This window comes from Anarhichas minor, unplaced genomic scaffold (genome assembly GCF_050575085.1).
Source record: "Anarhichas minor isolate MPS153535 unplaced genomic scaffold, ASM5057508v1 ptg000090l, whole genome shotgun sequence".
NCBI lineage: Eukaryota > Metazoa > Chordata > Actinopteri > Perciformes > Anarhichadidae > Anarhichas > Anarhichas minor.
The window spans coordinates 1,553,686-1,572,597 of NW_027466536.1; the positions used below are offsets into that span (position 1 = coordinate 1,553,686).

The window sequence follows — 18,912 nt, forward strand, 5'->3', positions numbered from 1 at the left end:
AATATAAGCGACGGGGGCTCCCTCACATTACCAAGGCTACCGCCCCGCGCAAATAAACATTTACAAAACCTAACACAGTGCCACCAACGTACAGTAAAACACTGTACTGACCCTGGATACCTAAATAACGATACCAGCTTACCTGCAAAATACAAAAATATGTCTTTAGGTACACAATCGCTACACAGCATTCCATCTTGCACAGAGATTATCATTCTCTCATCTCCCTTCACAGACACTGCTCATGTAGCAACACGGGAACCTACTGGCGATCCACTGGCGCTACTGCCTCAAAATGTAGCTGGTGTTAAATAACACTGTATCCCAAATTTTAACTACAATGAACACTTCCTTCCCATAAACACATAGGAATCATAACAAAGTGTAACTTACATTACACCAAGAAATTATTCTATTTACTGAACTACACATGACTTATTGTACCACACATGTCCAACCTGCTCTCACTTCCAGCACCTCAAGTATGACGGCTCAGTCAGTGCCACTAGCCGTCTGATAAGGACACACCGATGCACCTTTAGCATCTGTATGGGACGCTAACTAACTCTAATGTGATACCATCTGCATCATTATTAAACGGTCAGAGCAACTGACATACTTTAAAAAGCAAGAAAGTCAGTAAAGAAGAGTGGACGGGTCAAACAAACACAGGACTTTCACCCAAGAGACTGCTGTTTGTGTCCAGTGTGCCAAGTCAATGTTGACTTATTTTACCATAGTTTTCTGACATAACTTCCTTAACAGCTGCGTAACAAGGGTAGCTTTTACGGAACAAAGTTTTTATTCAACCCACATCACAATCTTTTCCAAACACTAACTAGGTGGTTTTGTAAACCTAAAAACTACTAACTAACCCATGTTCAAAGTTTATTTTGAAAAGACAACATGCATGTAACTAGTGGAAATTCCACACGCCATCCCTTTGTCCAAAACTGGCGCCAGAGGGGTAGTTTGAAGCGTAAGCCGAGTTGTGAGTGAGAACATACCGTCAGTTGGAGCTTTCTCAGCATGAATTCAGGTTACAATTTAAATGCTGATCACCAACAGAAAGTACATAAGCAGTCTCAAACATTTTACTTTAAGATTTTGCCATTAGTGAAATGTAAAGGACCATTGGTGAAATGTAAAAGGGGAATGTCTTGAATGGGCGAAGAGATATCTGTGACAACAGACAATATGTCTAATAATAAGTATTTTGTGCACACGGCTTTTAAAGTCTACAAACGTTGCCCCTTCTATTGATTGTAGCTGACTTATTTTTTCATCTCTTTATCTTTAATTGACAATTTTCCAAAATGAGTGCTCTATCAACATGACTTGAACTTCTTTTTTAAGAATGTACAGCAAAAGAATGGAAAGGTTTGGTAGTATGTCCTCACACTGACTACTCAGTGTCCTTAACATGGACAACTTAACATCCTGGAGCTTTGGCTCACATTTGCAGAATTTAACATGTCACGGCAGCTAATGAAATCCATTTTCCTTGCATTTTTTAAATCTTATTTATCGTTTTTATCAAAAATACATGATAACATCAAAAAGGCATGGAAACTATTAGTTTATTTTAAAAGGCTCTGAAAGGAACTTTGGTACAAATCCCAGCTGTCTATAACTGACTTAATGTACTTATATTTAACCATATAACACAGTTGGTAGTGAGGGGTCTGCAGATGACAGGGATGTCCTAAACAAAGGTTGAAGTACCTGCTTGGTTCAGCTCTGACTCTGCACATATTGGCAGTCAATTTATACAGCGGACAGCATTGATATATGAAAGCAATGTAGCATTTATAAACTCCAGATATAGCGTTGCTGCATTAAGCGATGACTTGTCATCACTGAGGCGACCAGTCCCTGCATTAAGTCTCAATGTACACAAACCTCGAACCTTGAATAATTCTCTCATTGACTGTTTTGCTGATGATAGTCTCTGAATCAATCAAGTTTTTACTCGGTCTTGTCTCGTTCTCAGACAAAGAGGACTATGGATTCTATATAACATTTAATTGCCTGTGCATTGTCTGATTTATGTGTTAACATCATCACTCTGCTTGCTCACAGAAAACTAAATTCCCACACATAAATATCACCTCTGCAATGCATTTTGATTATGTTATCAAGATATTTCTCCTGGTAGACTTATACATACACACATATGAAGTATATATGGCAGAAATCTAGGTCAATTACGAGGAATCTTTATTCATTTGCTGTGGGTGTTTTCATGGGAATGTGGATCTTTCAGATCAATTTGAGGATTGTCTAGTTTGCATGTTCCCCATTTATTGTAAGAGTGTCATGCAGGGGGGAACTCGCTCTGGTCTGGTTTTGGTCATGACCTGGTTTTGGTTTGGGTGCTCTTGACTACAACACTTCACAGCAGTTAATTTCATTGGTTATTAAGGAAGTGTAGTTTTATTGTGGACCGTACAAACACAATGTCATACCCCATGTTGTCTGTTTTGGGGAATATTGTGATTGTCACACACAGTGGGCTTCTCTGCCATAATGTGACACTAACCCCCATGGTCCTTACTGTAGTCCAAGCTGTCTTTTTATTCTTTCCAAATATTTACAACTTAGATGGTTGATTTATACACGTTGCTTTCCATGTTTGCGTTTGCATCCTCCATTGTTTTTAGTTCATTCACTTATCCTGTCTTTATTCTAAATTACAAAAGAGGCGGCAGAGTCAGATTAGGATGTTCCAATTAAAATCAATTTGCAACTAGTGTAACAGGGAAACATATTTCACTGCTTGTTCTCAGAATGTTATTACCCAGGGGTGTTTGCTTTGACAAGCAGCACTGGTAGACACGGAATAAACAATAATTTCCAAACCCACACATCAAAAACACCACACACAGAAGGATTAATTATATAAACTTACCCAAAAATATTCATTAATAACAGCTGCAGAGAAAATAAAGATTGAACAATCAATATTATTGTACTTCTTATGTAACCCCAAAACCAGAACACATAAATAGTGGTTGTGTGGCAGGCAGAACTTCATCTCCGATAGATTCTGTGTTATTTAAAGAAACATTTGTAATAGCCCCAAACTTTTCTAAACTGCCCAGGCTTCTCTCAGGAAGCAAGGAGTAGGCGTGTTGTTTTTGAAGGCCCACACAGTGCACTGCCCCCAGATCAGTCAGCGCTTTGGTGCTGTGTTTGATTGTTTACAGCTGTAATATCTGCCACTCTAAAATGGAAACCTTTGTGGGGGTTCTTGCTCAGCACCTGGTCGTTTCACAGCCAAATTGCTGCCCAAGCTGGAGATGAGGGCTACGGTCACTGATACCTGTATTGAGCAGGAAGTGTTCGGGAACTTCAGCTGAGAACACGAGATTAGCTGAAGGTAAAAGTCCATTGAGTACTGAAGATCTTAAAGTATTTCACAGGATAAACGAAAACCTGCTGGTGGCGCTAAAATCCCCAACGTCTGTCTGTCTCGATGCAGTTACCTCTGCTTTTTTGTCCCAAAATAACTTTTGCTTTATGTTGTGGGGAAATTTTCAGTACATTTTCAAGTCTCTCACTTCCCTTCTGCCCTCAGCGCTCTGTTTATTTTCATATTTACTGAGCAGTGCTCTGAGTGTACAAGATGTCATCATTAAGAGCATTAGGATGTCTTTTTCTGCCTCTGCACTGCTCCATATCATATCCCATTTTTTCCTCGCACCTCGTCTTTTTTTCTCCCCCTCGCATCACTCTGACCTTATTTAATCCAGCTCCTTCCATCTTCAACCACGTTTCTTTGAAAGCCGCAGACTGAAGAGTGCAAATTACATCCTGACACATCCAGTATGCCCCGATCCCACACTCTGTTTTTCGCACCAGCCTCTGTGTTTTTTCTAGAAAAGAAGATGAAGGTGTTGTATAAGCATCTCTGCACTTTTTATTAGAAATAACCCATGGTTCTTTCCTTTGTTCGGAGGGGCGGTAATGTCGTACTCCCGGTAATCGCAGTACAAGTACACACTTAAATGAATGTTTGCCAAGCCCTGCTTACCTTACTGTTGCTACTCCTGTCAAGCTTTTCTCTCTTGCATGGCACACATGAAGGTCACAATGCTAATGGAGTCAACCAGACATGCTAATGATTGTAAGTTATTAACACACCGTTCGATCCATTCCCTGCACTTTTCCTTGCAGGTATAATTGTCAGTGACACACTTTGTTATTCTTCCTTCTTTTATAATTGAATGTAGGTAATTCTGTGCTATTTTTAAATTCCCTTTGCAAACAAGGGTTAAACAGGTTCGAATGGAATTGAAATACTGACTGCTGGCAGCACAGGTTTCTCATTTAATGTGTTGCAGAACACGTCTTTTGTTTCTTCAATTTTGTGTCCTCAATCAGCTCTTACTCTTTCCTAACAAGACTTGCATCACATCGCTGTTGATGGTGTGTGTGTGTGTGTGCGTGTGTGTGTGTGTGTGTGTGTGGGTGTGCGCTCTGCTTGTGTAACAGCAACCATAGTCTGTGTTTAACAGACTGACCAGATGTGACAAAGGAAGGAACGGGAGGCAGAATGTCCCCTAAAGCTGCAACACATGTCTCTAATATCAGAGACTATCATAATCAGCTTTATTGGCCATGTATGCGTAGCATACAAGGTATTTGACTCTGGTTTCTCCGTTGCTCTCCACGTAGATACACAGAATATACAAATAAACAAAACAAAAAACTGAGGACAACAAAGTAGAATAGAGGTAAGCATAAAGATTTAACTACTATGTACAAATATAAATATATATACAAAAGTATATATATATATGAACATGAAAAACAACAATGACAATGAAATGGAGGTAATAGTGCAAAATTGAGTTTATAGTGCAGCATGACATGATTAAATGTTCATATGGTGCATACTACACAAATTAATACTCACAGAATTCCACGTATATAGTGCGGAAATGTGATGCTCCTTAAATAGCTCCAAATTGAACTCACAAATTTTCTAGATACACTATGATTTGCCTTAACTGACTCATAGCCAGGTCTTAATAATACTTACTGTTGATAGTTAAAGTCACACACACACAAACAACCTCAACATGGGTTGTCAGCTCAGCTGATGCTTCGTCCAGTAGGGTTTAGACTGCTCACCCTGATCAGACAGCTGAGACACAGATAGATGGGTGAAATTACCTCTGTTTCTACACACTTTTTAGCTCCATGGACTACAATGTCAGTTGGTCCACCACTGTGGTCCATATCTCAACAATGTTGGATGGATTGCAGAGGAATGAATGGATGAAACCTCCTGATTTTGATCAATCCCCATGGGGTTGACACTTGTGGTTCAGAGGAAATATTTAGAAAAGTACTGGATACATTTCTATGAAATTTGCTCGAAATATTCAAAATTCTTTGTGGATAAATTCTTAAGAATGTATTGGTCCTTTAAATCTGCCTCTAGCACCATCGTGAGGTTGACACTTTTCTTTCTTTATTGATAAACATCTCTATGAAATTTGTCACAAATATTCAAGGCCCCTAATGATCAAGAGTCACAATCAATTAAATGAGTAGTATCCATTGTTAGCATGCTTATACTCTTAAATAAGATTATAACTGATAAAAATGTACACGCATCATCATCACGAGTATGTTAGCATGCAGATGTGACCATTTATCACAAAATTCCCCAAAATCAGTCTTGAGTATCAAACGCCAGACCTGTACATTCATAATGGTGCTTATGAACAGGAACAGTCTCCAAAATGGTGGTTCACAAATTAAATATGACTGAACATGACAAGCAATCAATACTATTCTGAATATTTCTGTTTTCATGCAGTTGAGTAAACCTAACTGTACCATCATCACTGAGGATTGGGGGTTTAATTGCGGTCCAGGTGGATGACGATGATGATGACGATGATGATGATGATGATGATGATGATGACGATGATGATGACGATGATGATGATGAAATGGTGGTTTCAGTAAGACAATAACATGCATGCCTCTCTGCCATTTATTACATCAGCTTCACAAACAGGTAATGTGCTTTTCCTCCAATGTGCTTGGATGGACACAATGGAACAGGATCCAAACAGGTTTGTGTTAAAACGTTCCCATTGACGTTCTGTCTGTGTTTCGAAATAAACTTCCGTTAAAACAAGGCAGGATGTGGCTACCGTACCAGTTAGCAAATGCCTGATGCTTGACTTCCTGCAGGCGTCACTTGTTCACTTTGGCGCACTGCCAGTTCTTGCAGGTCCTCTAGGCAGGGCAGCTATATGCTCAGCTTGTGTGAGTGTGTTTGCAGGAAACGTCTGTCTTGGGTTTCATATGTGGGGGCAGATGTGAGCCCTGACGCTCTACCCAACAGTCTATGAGCGGGCCAGAAACACAACATATTCAACTAAAAGCTGCACAGACCTGCAGAGTGGAGTGCTCAAAAACAACTAGTTAAAAAATGTGGGGTGAATTGCTCAACCAGGCCATTTTTGTTTGCATTACATTAAATGTAACCATTGACAACGCCACAATTATAACCACAATATTTAAACATTATTGGATGAAAATAGATATTTCTTACTGTTTGCAGTAAAAAATAAAAATGCACAGGAGTATAAAAGGGAATGCAACACAGTTTTGAGCGCCTGGAGAATATAATTCTTGGAATTATGTTTGAAGAAGTTGATTTAAACTTATTTATCTGAGATAGTATTTGTGTGGATATTTGTACATTTGCTGAATAAACCAGCAAACATCTGTCCGCTTGCTGTTTAAAACAAAATGTTTTGTTTTGGCTATAAATGAACCATCGACTGAATATACACAGTCATAAAAAACTCATTCCTCTTCCGTCAGGTTATAAATTATGAGCAAAAGATGAACTGACCGTCATACTAATATGTTATGCTATGCTAATGCTTACATGTTGATGCTTAGCAGGTAGGCAACACAGTTTATACATTCATCATAGCTCGGCGTGTTAGCATGCTTAAGTTGGCTAATTACCCCTCAACACAAAGTACAGCTAAAGCTGATGTGAATGGCAGCTTTTGCAAAAGCCATTTCCCTCAAACCAGAAGCATCGACCTCGTGGTGACACAAGAGGAAAACTCAGGGACATCATGTTTTGAATGTCTGAAACAAATTTCATGGCAATGCAAACAAATTGAGATATTTCTGTCTGGACCAAAGTGTTGAACCGTCTGACATGACCTTACCTATGATGCTAACATGGCTAATAAGTATGAGGAACCAAAACATTTTCAGAATAACCGTTACCATGTGTCCTAAATTCCAAAGCTTACATGACAGTAATGAAATCTCCAAATTTTCAGCTCAGTGGTGGTGACTTGAGGTCACGTGACCGAGGTGTAGTTCTCTTATAGCCTTACGTTTGCTTTTCACTTCTGGCAAATATATTCACGCTTCAAAAATAATACAAGTGGTGTTCATCTGTGCAGACTCCCTTGCTGAATTATAAAATACACAATATATTCGCCAAACTGCTACTTAGATAGCTAACAAAATATTTAAAGCAAAAATACAATTTTCTTCTCACCTGTAGTGCTATTTGTCGAGGTCTGTGGATTATCTTGAGCAACCCCGGTTATGATTTCTGGAAAGAGACATTGCTGCTGAGTTTGTCAAATGTATTTTTGTTCAGCACTTTGAGCACAACAGGCCGAGTGACACAAGGTACCATTATATTGGAGAGACGGCAAATATATCTACCGCCAATACCTCCAAAACTTAGCAACTCACACCAAGACATTCTAGGCTGATAAATAGCAGCACAGGTACGAATACAAATATGTATTTTAGATTTTGGGCTGAACTGTCCCTTTAGGCTATCAGCAGTGTGTTTACCTCCTCTTCAGCTCAGACTGCCTGAGTTACTTACACACCTGTGAGCTCATTACATTTAATCGACATATCCATGCGCTGACAGAAGATCACTGCTCATGGCTTCACAGATATGTTTGCTAAAATTAGCCAAAGTCTTGTCTTGACTTTATTGGTTAGGTGAGTTATCAATGACATCTAATATTTCTTGAGCACTCTCAGTTTTGAGGCAAAGGGGTTTTATTTCTTTAAGTCCTCCTGTGTGACTGTGGAAGGCTGCTGTTAGTGCACCACAAGGCCGCGCCACTGGGAGTATAGACGCTCTCCCCCACTTCTGCTTTTTTTTTTTTTTTTTTTTTACTGTTCTGACGTCAGCAACCTGCAATTGAACGAATGAACTAACGAACGACCGAGCCCCTGCTGGAGCTACCGGGAGGCAGTAGAGAGTCACAGAGCGAGTCCCCGCCGCCCGCCTCGGAGGAGCCAAACGGAGGAAGAGCTACTGTGAGCCGCCGTGAGAACGTCGTGCTGGAATCAAACGATGCGAGCGCTGCTCACCGCCGCCAAGTAACACACGACCTACTGTCCACGAGTGGAGAGGAAGAGAACCGTTACCGTGATTTACCGACAGAAAAAACAGAAGAGAGAGGAAGGACGGACGGACGGACGGACCACTACCGAGGCCACGCTTGAGAAACGGACCAACTGCGGTGGCTGCAACGAGTTGCGTTTGCGCTGTGGATCAAACCCAGAGGATCCTTGATTTTAAATGCGTTAACGGTGCCGTACCCCCGGTTTGAGAGCGCGAGAGAGGGAGCTGCCCAGAGAGCCAGAGAAAGCGGGATCGAAGGCAGAGCTCACAAAAGGAGGAAATTAACCAAGACAGAAGAAAAAAAAAAGATTTGCAACCAGCTTTGGTTCCACGCACAAGAGTCGTTTTTTTTCTTTTGTTCCGTGGGTCCCGGTAATCGGTTAAGCTATCAAGCTGTGTTCTCTAACCATGGGATGTACTCTGAGCGCAGAGGAGAGGGCGGCTCTGGATCGGAGCAAAGCCATCGAGAAGAACCTGAAGGATGACGGTGTGACCGCGGCCAAAGATGTTAAGCTGCTGCTGCTCGGTAAGAGAGTCCAGCTGCCGCCCGCAGGGCCCGTAGGGCCACGGCAGAGAGGTGTGGTGTGAGGGGGTGGGCGTTTGGTACAAGATGATCATAATGGTGGAAATGGATGCAAAAAAAAAAAACATGACGTCCGTCATAAGCTAAAAAAACAACGATATGAGCAAAAACCAAACGAATGGGCATAGAGGCATTTACTTGCTTTATTTCTGCCTTCCAAACACACCCTGCCCTCTCATTTCATCACTTTGAAGCCACCTGCTATAATAAGGTTTATCCATCAAAGATATGCCAGGTGGGGGAAATGTCTGCAGAACCAGTCAATATGTAGAGAAAATGTGGGAACTACATCAGTGTAGGTGTGTATTTTAAACTGTCATCTATTTGACTGATTAAACTGGAAGATTGATGGGAATTTAAAAAAAAGGATGTTCGGGAGGAAAGGGTGCAGCCACTTTCTCCATTTTTTTTATCTCCACCCAGCTGCTGCTGTCTGTATTCACTTATGGTTTTAAGAGGCTGATTCTCTCTTTTTTTTTCTCTCTCTCTCTCTCTCTCTTACTCAATCTCCATCTTGCTCTCTTACACACACACACACACACACACACACACACACACACACACACACACACACACACACACACATATACACCCTGTTTACATTGTCTTCTTGTCTCTTATCCCTCAGGGGCTGGAGAGTCAGGGAAAAGCACCATCGTCAAACAGATGAAGTAAGTCTCTAATAACTATAGAGTGGACGTGTGTCCCTCTTTCTTTCTTTCTGTCTCTCACACACACACACACACACACACACACACACACACTAGTATACACTTATGCAGCCTGATCTCAAAATGGAAACCCTGATTTAGTGTCATGTCTTTTTCCTGGTAAAGCATGTCGTAGACCGCATCGTACCCCTCACCTCAACCCTAACTGGCCCCGTGAAAACACCGGCCCAAGCGTCACTCTTTCAACCGTTGTCAAACACCCGATGTTGCTCTGTGTGGGTGGAAAGGTTGTGAGAAAGGAAGAATAATGAAGGTGCAGTGATTTACTGGACTGCTTGTATGCATGGGGGGGCATATAAATATTATATGGAGTATTCTAGCATATGTTTCATGCAGATGGACTCGTTGTCACTGTCGATCCACTCCTCTTCACTCCAGTCCAGTAATATTAGAAGTAGCATCTACTGAGATGGTTGCTTCAAGCTTTCTTTCGTTGAATGGTTCAGATTTGAGGTGTGGCAAATTAGAGTTTGAGTTATTCTCACTATTTAGTTGTACTCGCACACTATTTGTTTTAGTATTGTTATTATTCTTTATTTAGTATTGTAGGGTAGTTTATGAGACGATATCGTTCACCTGACCTACTTTAACAAAAATAATATTCCCAACTGAGTGACTACTGCTCTCTACAGAACTAACAGTGAGTTTGAATGACCAAGTCTTACTTCTGCTATGCTACAGCATTACTGTACAGTATATTCATAGAGATTTAGAGATTAGATCAATCGTTAAAGGGAACAGTGTTTAGGATTTCGAGTGGGAATATAATATTGTATGTGTATAATCACCTGAAATTAAGAATTGTTTTGTGTTTTCATTAGCTTAGAATGAGCCCTTCATATCTACATAGGGAGCAGGTCTTCTTCGACGTAGTCCGCTATGTTGCGCTGCCGTGTCTCTACAGTAGCCCAGAACGGACTCTGGAGAGAGCCTTTTCGCGTTCCCCGTAGGCCACTGTAATTAAGGAGTGAGCGGAGAGGCATTCAGGTTTTTTTGGCTCTAACCTCACTGTTTGATGCCACTAAATCCTACACGCTTGTGCTTTATGTCATTTTTTTCTTGCAAAAATTCCAAAAATTCTTCTTGGGTCCAGCTTCTCAAATGTGAGGATTTTCTATGTTTCTCTATTTCATATAATTGTCCATTGAATGTCTTATTTGTCACAAAAAACAAGACATCTGACATCGAGATTTTTTTCTCGATGTCAGCTTTGGCTTCAGGAAATTGTAACTAGCATTTTTCTTAAATTCTATTAACTGAGAAGTCAATCAATTGAAAAAATAATAATTATAAAAAAAAAATCACTATTTGCAGTCTTAATATTTTTTAACCCAAAACATGAAAGAGCTACTGTGTTATGGCACCATCAGTTGCCACCTTTATGTAAATACCATGTAGCCCGTTAGCTGTGTCAGTTTGTGTCAAGGCCTGCTGACTAACCAGGGGTCAGTCCCATGTAGCGCTCACAAAGTCCCACCACAGTGCTCCTCTTTCACCCCTGTAGGGACTCAATGTGTACCTGTGGTACTTAGCTTTAATGAAGTCACTAAACTCACTGCTGTCTTTTTTTTCTCTCCTATAGTATCATAATGTCCTTATAATAGTGTTTCCTATAGGGACGTGTCAGTGCAGAATTTCTTGCAGCCATATCACACTTCAATAGTACTTTTTGTATTTGCTATATCACTGCAATAATCCTATAATAAATCTACAGGATTTACTGTAGTCCTTTTTTTTTTAAGCCCCCCTCCGTCACTTGATCCGTAATCCAGTTGTGTGACATATGGATTCTCTTCGATATCCTCTGATATCCTCACCTTCACAGACATCCGAGTGCGATTTAGCTGATAACAGGCTTTGGTTGTGGTCGTATAGTGTCATATCACATGAGGACGTGATTCAGTGGATCCAGATGAGCCTGTTTCTCAGCTGTTAATGGTCATCCCAGCAGCACTTTCTGCACACGGACTGACAAACGCTCCCAGTGGGTTCATTCGAATACAAAGTAGGCCAATACCTTTTTGGAGCAAACTGAATTCATTGATTTCATTTCACTGTCGGAAATCACGCATTTATGTAACTTGGAGTGACGTAAATGAATATTAATGTTGCTGCTGTGTTGGTCCATATAGGCGGAAAGCCTATTTTACAAATGTGGCAGATATTATAGGATGCTATTCTTGGCCAGGTCTCCTTTACAAAAGAGCTCTTTGATCTCAACGGGACAAACCTGGTTGAATAAAGGCTTAAAAAAAGAGAATAGGAGGTGAACTGTTAGGTTATTGCTGCTTTACACTCATTGTTACACCAAATGCCCATTGTATAGCTGCATAACATGAATACTATTCAATTACATTTACCGTATTTATTGACGGAAAGAGAGCCCGTGTCTTTTCAGATGGTTCACACCACGCTGACTACTTTCTATCATTCCAGCCACCCTCTCTGTTTCTGTTGTCTGCTTGCAGCCGACAAGCTTTTGTTATGTTTGCTTTTGCACGAGTTGATGAATTTGCATCTAGCAGACGAACATTGCCTGTTAAGCGTGTATGAAAAAGACATTCTCTTTGTTGTTAAATGCTTTGCATGCTTCTCAGTGGCCACCTTCACCTCCCAGATAAAAAGCAATGTGATACAATGTCACCCCGAGGAGGTGATTGATGAGGTGCACTGACCATGAATTATTTGTTGTGGCATTGTCAGAAGCTTTTCACCAGGCAGACATTTTCTAACTGCTAACTTGATGCAGAAGAGCCACTTTTCTGTCTTCTAAATTTCTTCCGAACTGGAATAACTGCTTGAGCGTTGGCATTAGAATCCAAATTGTGTACGCTTGGGAGTAACTAACCCTCACCTGCCGGGCCTAAGCATCGGGGAATTCTGTATGTTGAAGGTGTTTTTAAACAAAAATGTGTTGTACAAGAAGCAAACTCCTTTTAAGGGGCGTAGGTTGTGTGCTTAATGTCGGTAAGTGTGGTAAGAGAGCGAGAGCTAGCCCGTTAAGTTAACCGTAGCATTGTAGCCGTGAGCATAGCAGCGCCACGTGTGTACGGTTTAGGCTATTATGCTAACTCCTCGAGACCCAAGGCAAGTTTCCGTGTCTTGCTTGCTACCTGCCTATCAAAGTGAAGGGGGCTAAGCTACTAAATAACTTTGGCTCAGGCTTGCTTAAGGTGGACAGGTGGGCCCCCCCCCCCCCCCCCCCCAAAAAAAAACAACAAACAAACAAAAAACACTTGGCCTAACGACTCTTCTACTGGAAACCCTGATTTCCGTACAAAGGGATTGTGATGTTATGGAGAGAGGAGCTACTTTTCAAGTGGTGGACAGCGCCCTGTGAGGGAAGCCTTCATGCTCCTGTTCAGAGACGCTCTGCTATTTCCCAGACCGCATCAGAGGAACAGAAAGCCCTCACTGCTTTTTCTTTTTCACAATGCTTTGAACATCTGGGGTGTGCTGAAGTGATCTGTCAGTGAAAATAAGTTTATTACTGTCTGTACAAAACAGTGGAAAAAACTACCCCAACATGAGCCCACCTTACAGACTTCCAGTTTTCAGTCTATATTCTGTAAGTTCACTTCTAGAAAGTACTTTTGAAAAGTGCTTTGGTTGAAATTATTTACCAGGCAGCACACTTGTCTTCCAAAACTCTCTTTTGAAACACAGATTATTGCTTTGTCAGATGATGCAATCACTGAGTGACAGTAACTCATGACAACGCAATGATAACGTCTCTGAGGTGAGCACAGGTACGTGTGTGTGTGTGTGTCTGTGTGTGTGTGTGTGTGTGTGTGTGTGTGTGTGTGTGAAAGACAACTCGGAGTGGATTATAGTTGTTTATGGACAATTTGGAATTTAAAGGGAAAGGATTTGCTAGAATGGTGTGAATGACTGGCTTGTGTATGTTTGTGTATATGATCACCTGTCAGTGAGTGTAATATTTAGGCCAGCAACACAAAAGACTTGGTCATGTGTGAACAACATATCTCTATCTTGTACATAGAAGTGTGTGTGTGTGTGTGTGTGTGTGTGTGACACCATCTGTTTATGGTGCCTGTGTGTGTGCTTAAACATGTGCAAAGGTTCTCTCGTTGCCCAGCTGGCAAACAGACCTCTCCAGCAGTGCTCGCTGTGTGTGAGAAAAATAATGTAATGTTGTAATACTTTCATATAATCGAGCAGAAGCAGGGAGGCCACCGGTTGGCACGGCCTAAAACTTTGGGGGAAAAGGTTAGAGATCGTAGTGCCGCCCCCCCCCCCCCCCCCCCCCCCCCTTTTCCAGAGATGGATATTAGCGTAGCAGTTGTACTTTAAAAAAAACAACCATCCACCTAATTGCTTATTTAAAAAAAAAATGAAGCTCGATCATACACATCAGGTCCAGCTTACTCATCATGGTTAGTACTACTTAGTTAGTACTAACATCTGTAAAATGGCTGTGGAGGGAGTGCTCCACAGTTGGACAAAATAACCCAAATGATGACATCAGGGTTATTTCAATTTGGGCTTGAAGTAATCACATTTATAGTCGGTGTGTCTGTTACTACCTGGGGCATTGTGTGTGTGAAAGACAAGTGTAATGAAAGACGCCATCGAGCTGGAGCTTGATATCGATATCTCGGCCTCTGCTTTGATTTTGCTAGAGTACCCCCTTAAAAGCACATGAACTGATATTCCTTATCCGTCGTATTTGCTCTGAATATGTGTGCAAACTACATATGGAGCCATGTGACTGCAGAGAGATCGAGGCACTTTGTGAAAGTGAGCACGGTGAGTCTTCCGGACTTGTCCACGGCCACCCGATAGCCGGAGGAGTCGTGCCATGACATCTTTTCATACCTGATTTAAATCTCCAGGTAAATTATTTTTCAATCATTAACAGTTTACAACCCCGTGTAAAAGTATACAAACTGTAATCTGCCTTCACCGTATCCTCTTATGTTCACAGGTGCTGAATAGCAGCGATAGAGATGGCCTCAATGTTGATTTGAAGTTTAACAACACAAATCATCATCCTTGTTCATTTATGCTTCGACTGTCTGCAGTGTCGGCACTGGAGACACCTCCGCTTTTTAAAGACCTCCTCATTTGTTCATTGTAGCCCAGATAACGAGGCTAAAGCACCTGGACAAGTTGTTCAAAATAAGAAATGTATCCAATCCTCATTCAGCCAGTCAGTCGCTTTGTGTACAATATACACAGCTTCACACCCTCTCTCTTTTTTCTTCGTGTGTGTGTGTGTGTGTGTGTGTGTGTGTGTGTGTGTGTGTGTGTGTGTGTGGTGCCGCGCTGACATGATCGGAGGCGACTGGCCGAAGGGAGAACAAACGCTGTCCGTCCCTCACGGCTGCACCGCTTCCCACAGGCTGTTTCCCGTGTGTGTGTGAGAGAGAGTGGTTTCTCTAGAACAGGAGATAATTATGTGTAAGCCTCAGAAGAGGAAGATAAAAGGGGGAAGGGGAGGAAGATGGAGGTGGTGGTGTTTTTTGCAGAGGGTGGGGGTATAGATGGAGGAACACAGAAAGGGAATAAATGAAGGAAAATGCCCGGTGCATAGAAAGAGGGGAGCAGTCTGTAAGTGGACATTGAAAGGACCGAACTGGAGAAGATAGGAATATTTATTAAAGGAGAATTACAGTGGCAACCGGGGAGGGAAAATGATTGTTTGTTTTTTTCAAAGGGTAAAGTGATGTTTGAGTGTGAAAAAGAAACAGGATGAGAGACAGAAGGGAGGATGTGTGAATGAGGTTGGGGAGATAAGGGGAGGGAAGCGAAGCCATTTTGTGCTAGAGAGAGAGAGAGAGAGAGAGAGAGAGAGAGAGGCAAGTGAAAGAACATTCTCACTTTTTAAGCAGGCTGGAGGAAGTGACAAAGGGAGGCGAGGACATGGTTGTCAGGGTGCAAAGGGCACTCCTCTTCTGGACTCTGTTATCCTCGATAATTATTACCCTCCTTTTCCTGGGAGGGTGAGACACAAGGAGAGAAAATCAAGAGCAAAAAAATAAAAAGGAAGAGGGGGGGGGGGGGGTGTTGGCACCAACTCAAGTGTTGCTCGAAGAGACGGTCATGTAACTGGTCATCTGAAACAGTCCGTCAGCCAGATAGTCATCCTTCATTGGTTAAACATAGCCGTGGGCGTGCTCATTGCCGGAATGATTTGATTGGCTGCCTCAGTGAGTTGTGAAATAACAGCAGGGCGACATCTCATGATAGCTGTGTGTGTGTGTGTGTGTGACCAAGCAGTCTTTGGTAACAGTGTGTGTGTAATACGTGTTTGAATCCTCTTTTGCATTTTTGTAAATAGGCAGCATGATTTAATCACATCATACACACTTATGCTGCGTTCACACTACGAGCGACACGGCGTCATTCTACAAGCCGATTTTCAATGGAAGCCGGTGACATAAGCTACTAACTGACGCCCGACACTTGTCGCTGCGTGGCGGCCGTGTGGAGCTGCAAAATTAAAGTTGAGCTGGTCTCAACTTTTTTTTTTTTTTCAGTGCTCCAATTACTCGGTGAAGTGATAACCAATCATATGTTTTGGTTTCACCCTCTTCCGTTCCATCTAAAACAAATGGCAGTTAGCCAGTTCCCCTTTATCGACATAAATCTACGTTAACGAAAGTTTGAGGACGCCGACAATGTAGCTGGCCCCGCTGCGAACACAGCATTAGACACACTCTAACACAAATTAAGAAACTTCCACTCTTCTCTTCTACACTAGTCTTCTGGGGGATGAAACGTATATCCTCTTACCGGCAATCATAAATATTACTATGTATTTCCCACAGTCTTAATATGAATCTTGTCACCCTAAAGTGGACCATACCGTTTCTTTACCTTGACATTAGTTGAATGTCTTGTCTGCCTGCCTGAGTTGCAGTGGCTCACATCCTTCTATGCTCATGTGTGTGGTGCAAGCCAGTGAGGATGCAAATGTAGGTTGCCAGCTGCTATCTAGATAGTCTGATACACTTTACTTTCTTATCGAGTGTCTGAATAAGTGTGTCAAGTGTAGTTTTTAGTTCTGTAAGAAGAGGAACAGGACTCCATCACTAGTAGCATACTTTTTAAAGGTAAAATGGTCTGATAAGCTGAAGCAGGAATGGTTTACACGTTTGTTCTTCTAATCATTTGTGCATGATTAAACTTGATGCCTTTTTAATGGCGGCTATAAATGGGAGACTTTGCGGTTTGTTTGTTTTTTGAAGGTGTTGGAGATTGGGGGGGGGGGGGGGGGGGTGCTTCAACCTGCTGGGATGTAGAGAGGGGTGTGTGGCCTAAAAGGTTCGGGAGCTGCTGCTCTAAGCCACATCTGCTCTCTTTCTTGGTCTGCACAGTTGAGTCAGACCAGTTCAATGTGTGTGTGTGGTCCGCGCGCTAATCAGGGCTTCTCACAAAAAACAAAGGTCTTTTGTGGGAGGAATGTGTGTGTGCGTGTGCGTGTGCGTACACGGAAATGCAATTTGAGTGTTTTTTTTTTTCCGGTTTATGCTGTTTTTGTTCATTCTGTTGATGCGGTTGTGTGAGTGTGTTTTCTTTTTGTGTTAGGCCTATTTGGCAGATTTCATGTCAGTTGAGTGCGCTGTGAGACAAAGGAGTCTTGTTACCGTGACCCCACTCAGCTGATATAAAGTCAGCTGATGGGGACTGTGGCTGAGTTTGTAGCAGAAGAGTCGATTTTTGAAAGCATGTTTTTATTTCTGTTTGTGTCACACCCAAGTGCGAACAAAGATGTGCAGGAATAAATACGTGTGATTTTTGTGACGCCTTGTCAAACAGACGCTGATTCAATCATTTGTTTTGCTGTATTTGTAACGTTGTAATGGATTGCTTTATATTGGATGTAGGGTTTTGCTTTGTTTGTCCCCTCCAGTATGCAAATCATACAAATTATTAAGAATAAACTAATTTTAGCATAATGCTGTCTGATACAACACCACCACAAAGTACAGCCTCAGGACTGAGTCAACACACAAGCAGCTGAAATTATACTTGAACAGAAACTAAACATTTTAAGAAAGTAGGGCGATTGCATTCGCATTACATCATACAGGTGTTTGTATTTTTCTGGCCACTCTGTAAATCTAGAAAACCATCTTATTAGAATTGATTTTTCAGATTCTTTTTGGTATTTTGTGAACACAGGAAGTAGTTGGGTTGATTAACGTCTCGATCTTTTTGTATCACTCACAACATAGAATAGAACAGAATAGAGTACCACAGACCTGCTAATGCTAGAATGGCAACACCTTCACAGTAGCAATGCTAGCATGCTGGTGTTTAGTTGAAATATCTTCATCTCCACTAATGAGACAAAGGAGAGTGCTTTTGTGCGTCTCAGCCAGACCGAAGCCATTTATCTAGCAGGGTGTTGGTATCCAGGAAGGTTCCGTTGGTTTGTCTCCACTAGATGACTGGACTCTACTTGAATCCGCTCAAAGTAAGTCATTAATATTGACACAGGGGAAGACAGGAGAACTGAATAATCACATTTCAACGTTGTATGTGGGACGACGTGATTAAACCCGAGGTCCCACTCCACTCTGCCTCTCTCTCCCTGTCCGTCTCATTCCTTCCGCAGTCAGACAACAATCTACCAATGACTCAAATTGCCTGTAACAGAGCACATGTTGATTTATACAGGCTTCACTGTGGATGTTATCAACTGTTCCCGGAGCAACCACTTCCCATAATTGTACCGCCAACTGGGAAATGCAGAACAATGGTCACCATGTCTTTTACATCACTTAATGCGTGTCTTCTTTTCTGTAATGCTAACTGAAATCTATGCATGTTTGTAGTTTCTTTTTAATGGCTATCGGGTTTTCTGCATTTCACATGTGATATATTTATGTATTCTTATGCTTTTGAAATCTACTCTCAACAGAGACTACAAAAATATCGTTGTTGCCAAAATGTTGCAAATACCAAGGTCTGTCGGTACCGGTCAATTTAAAAACCGATGGGATCTTAGGTCAACAAATGGCCTGGATTTAATTAAAGGCAGCAAGAAATAGCAATTACAAAATACAAACAGTGCATTGTAGCAGTTTAATAAAGAGACCAAATCCCCAGAACACAGACCAAGGAAACAAGTATGCTTAACGGTGGTAGAGGAAGAAATGTTGCTCGTAGTTGGCTTATCTTCATTGATTGTT

At 41.6% G+C, this 18,912-nt stretch overlaps 1 protein-coding gene across 3 annotated transcripts in view; it reads left to right on the forward strand.

Moving 5' to 3' along the window:
* The first annotated feature begins 8,115 nt into the window (after positions 1-8,115).
* LOC142938723 (guanine nucleotide-binding protein G(o) subunit alpha) overlaps positions 8,116-18,912 on the forward strand; it is an 86,740-nt gene continuing 75,943 nt past the window's right edge. The window contains exons 1-2 of one of the 3 annotated variants that reach the window (XM_076082091.1): positions 8,116-8,960; positions 9,646-9,688. In XM_076082091.1, coding sequence (XP_075938206.1) covers positions 8,843-8,960; positions 9,646-9,688 — 161 coding nt within the window. In that variant the 5' untranslated portion in view covers positions 8,116-8,842. The remainder of the gene's footprint in view (positions 8,961-9,645; positions 9,689-18,912) is intronic. The other 2 variants (XM_076082093.1, XM_076082090.1) reach the window with 2 other exon arrangements.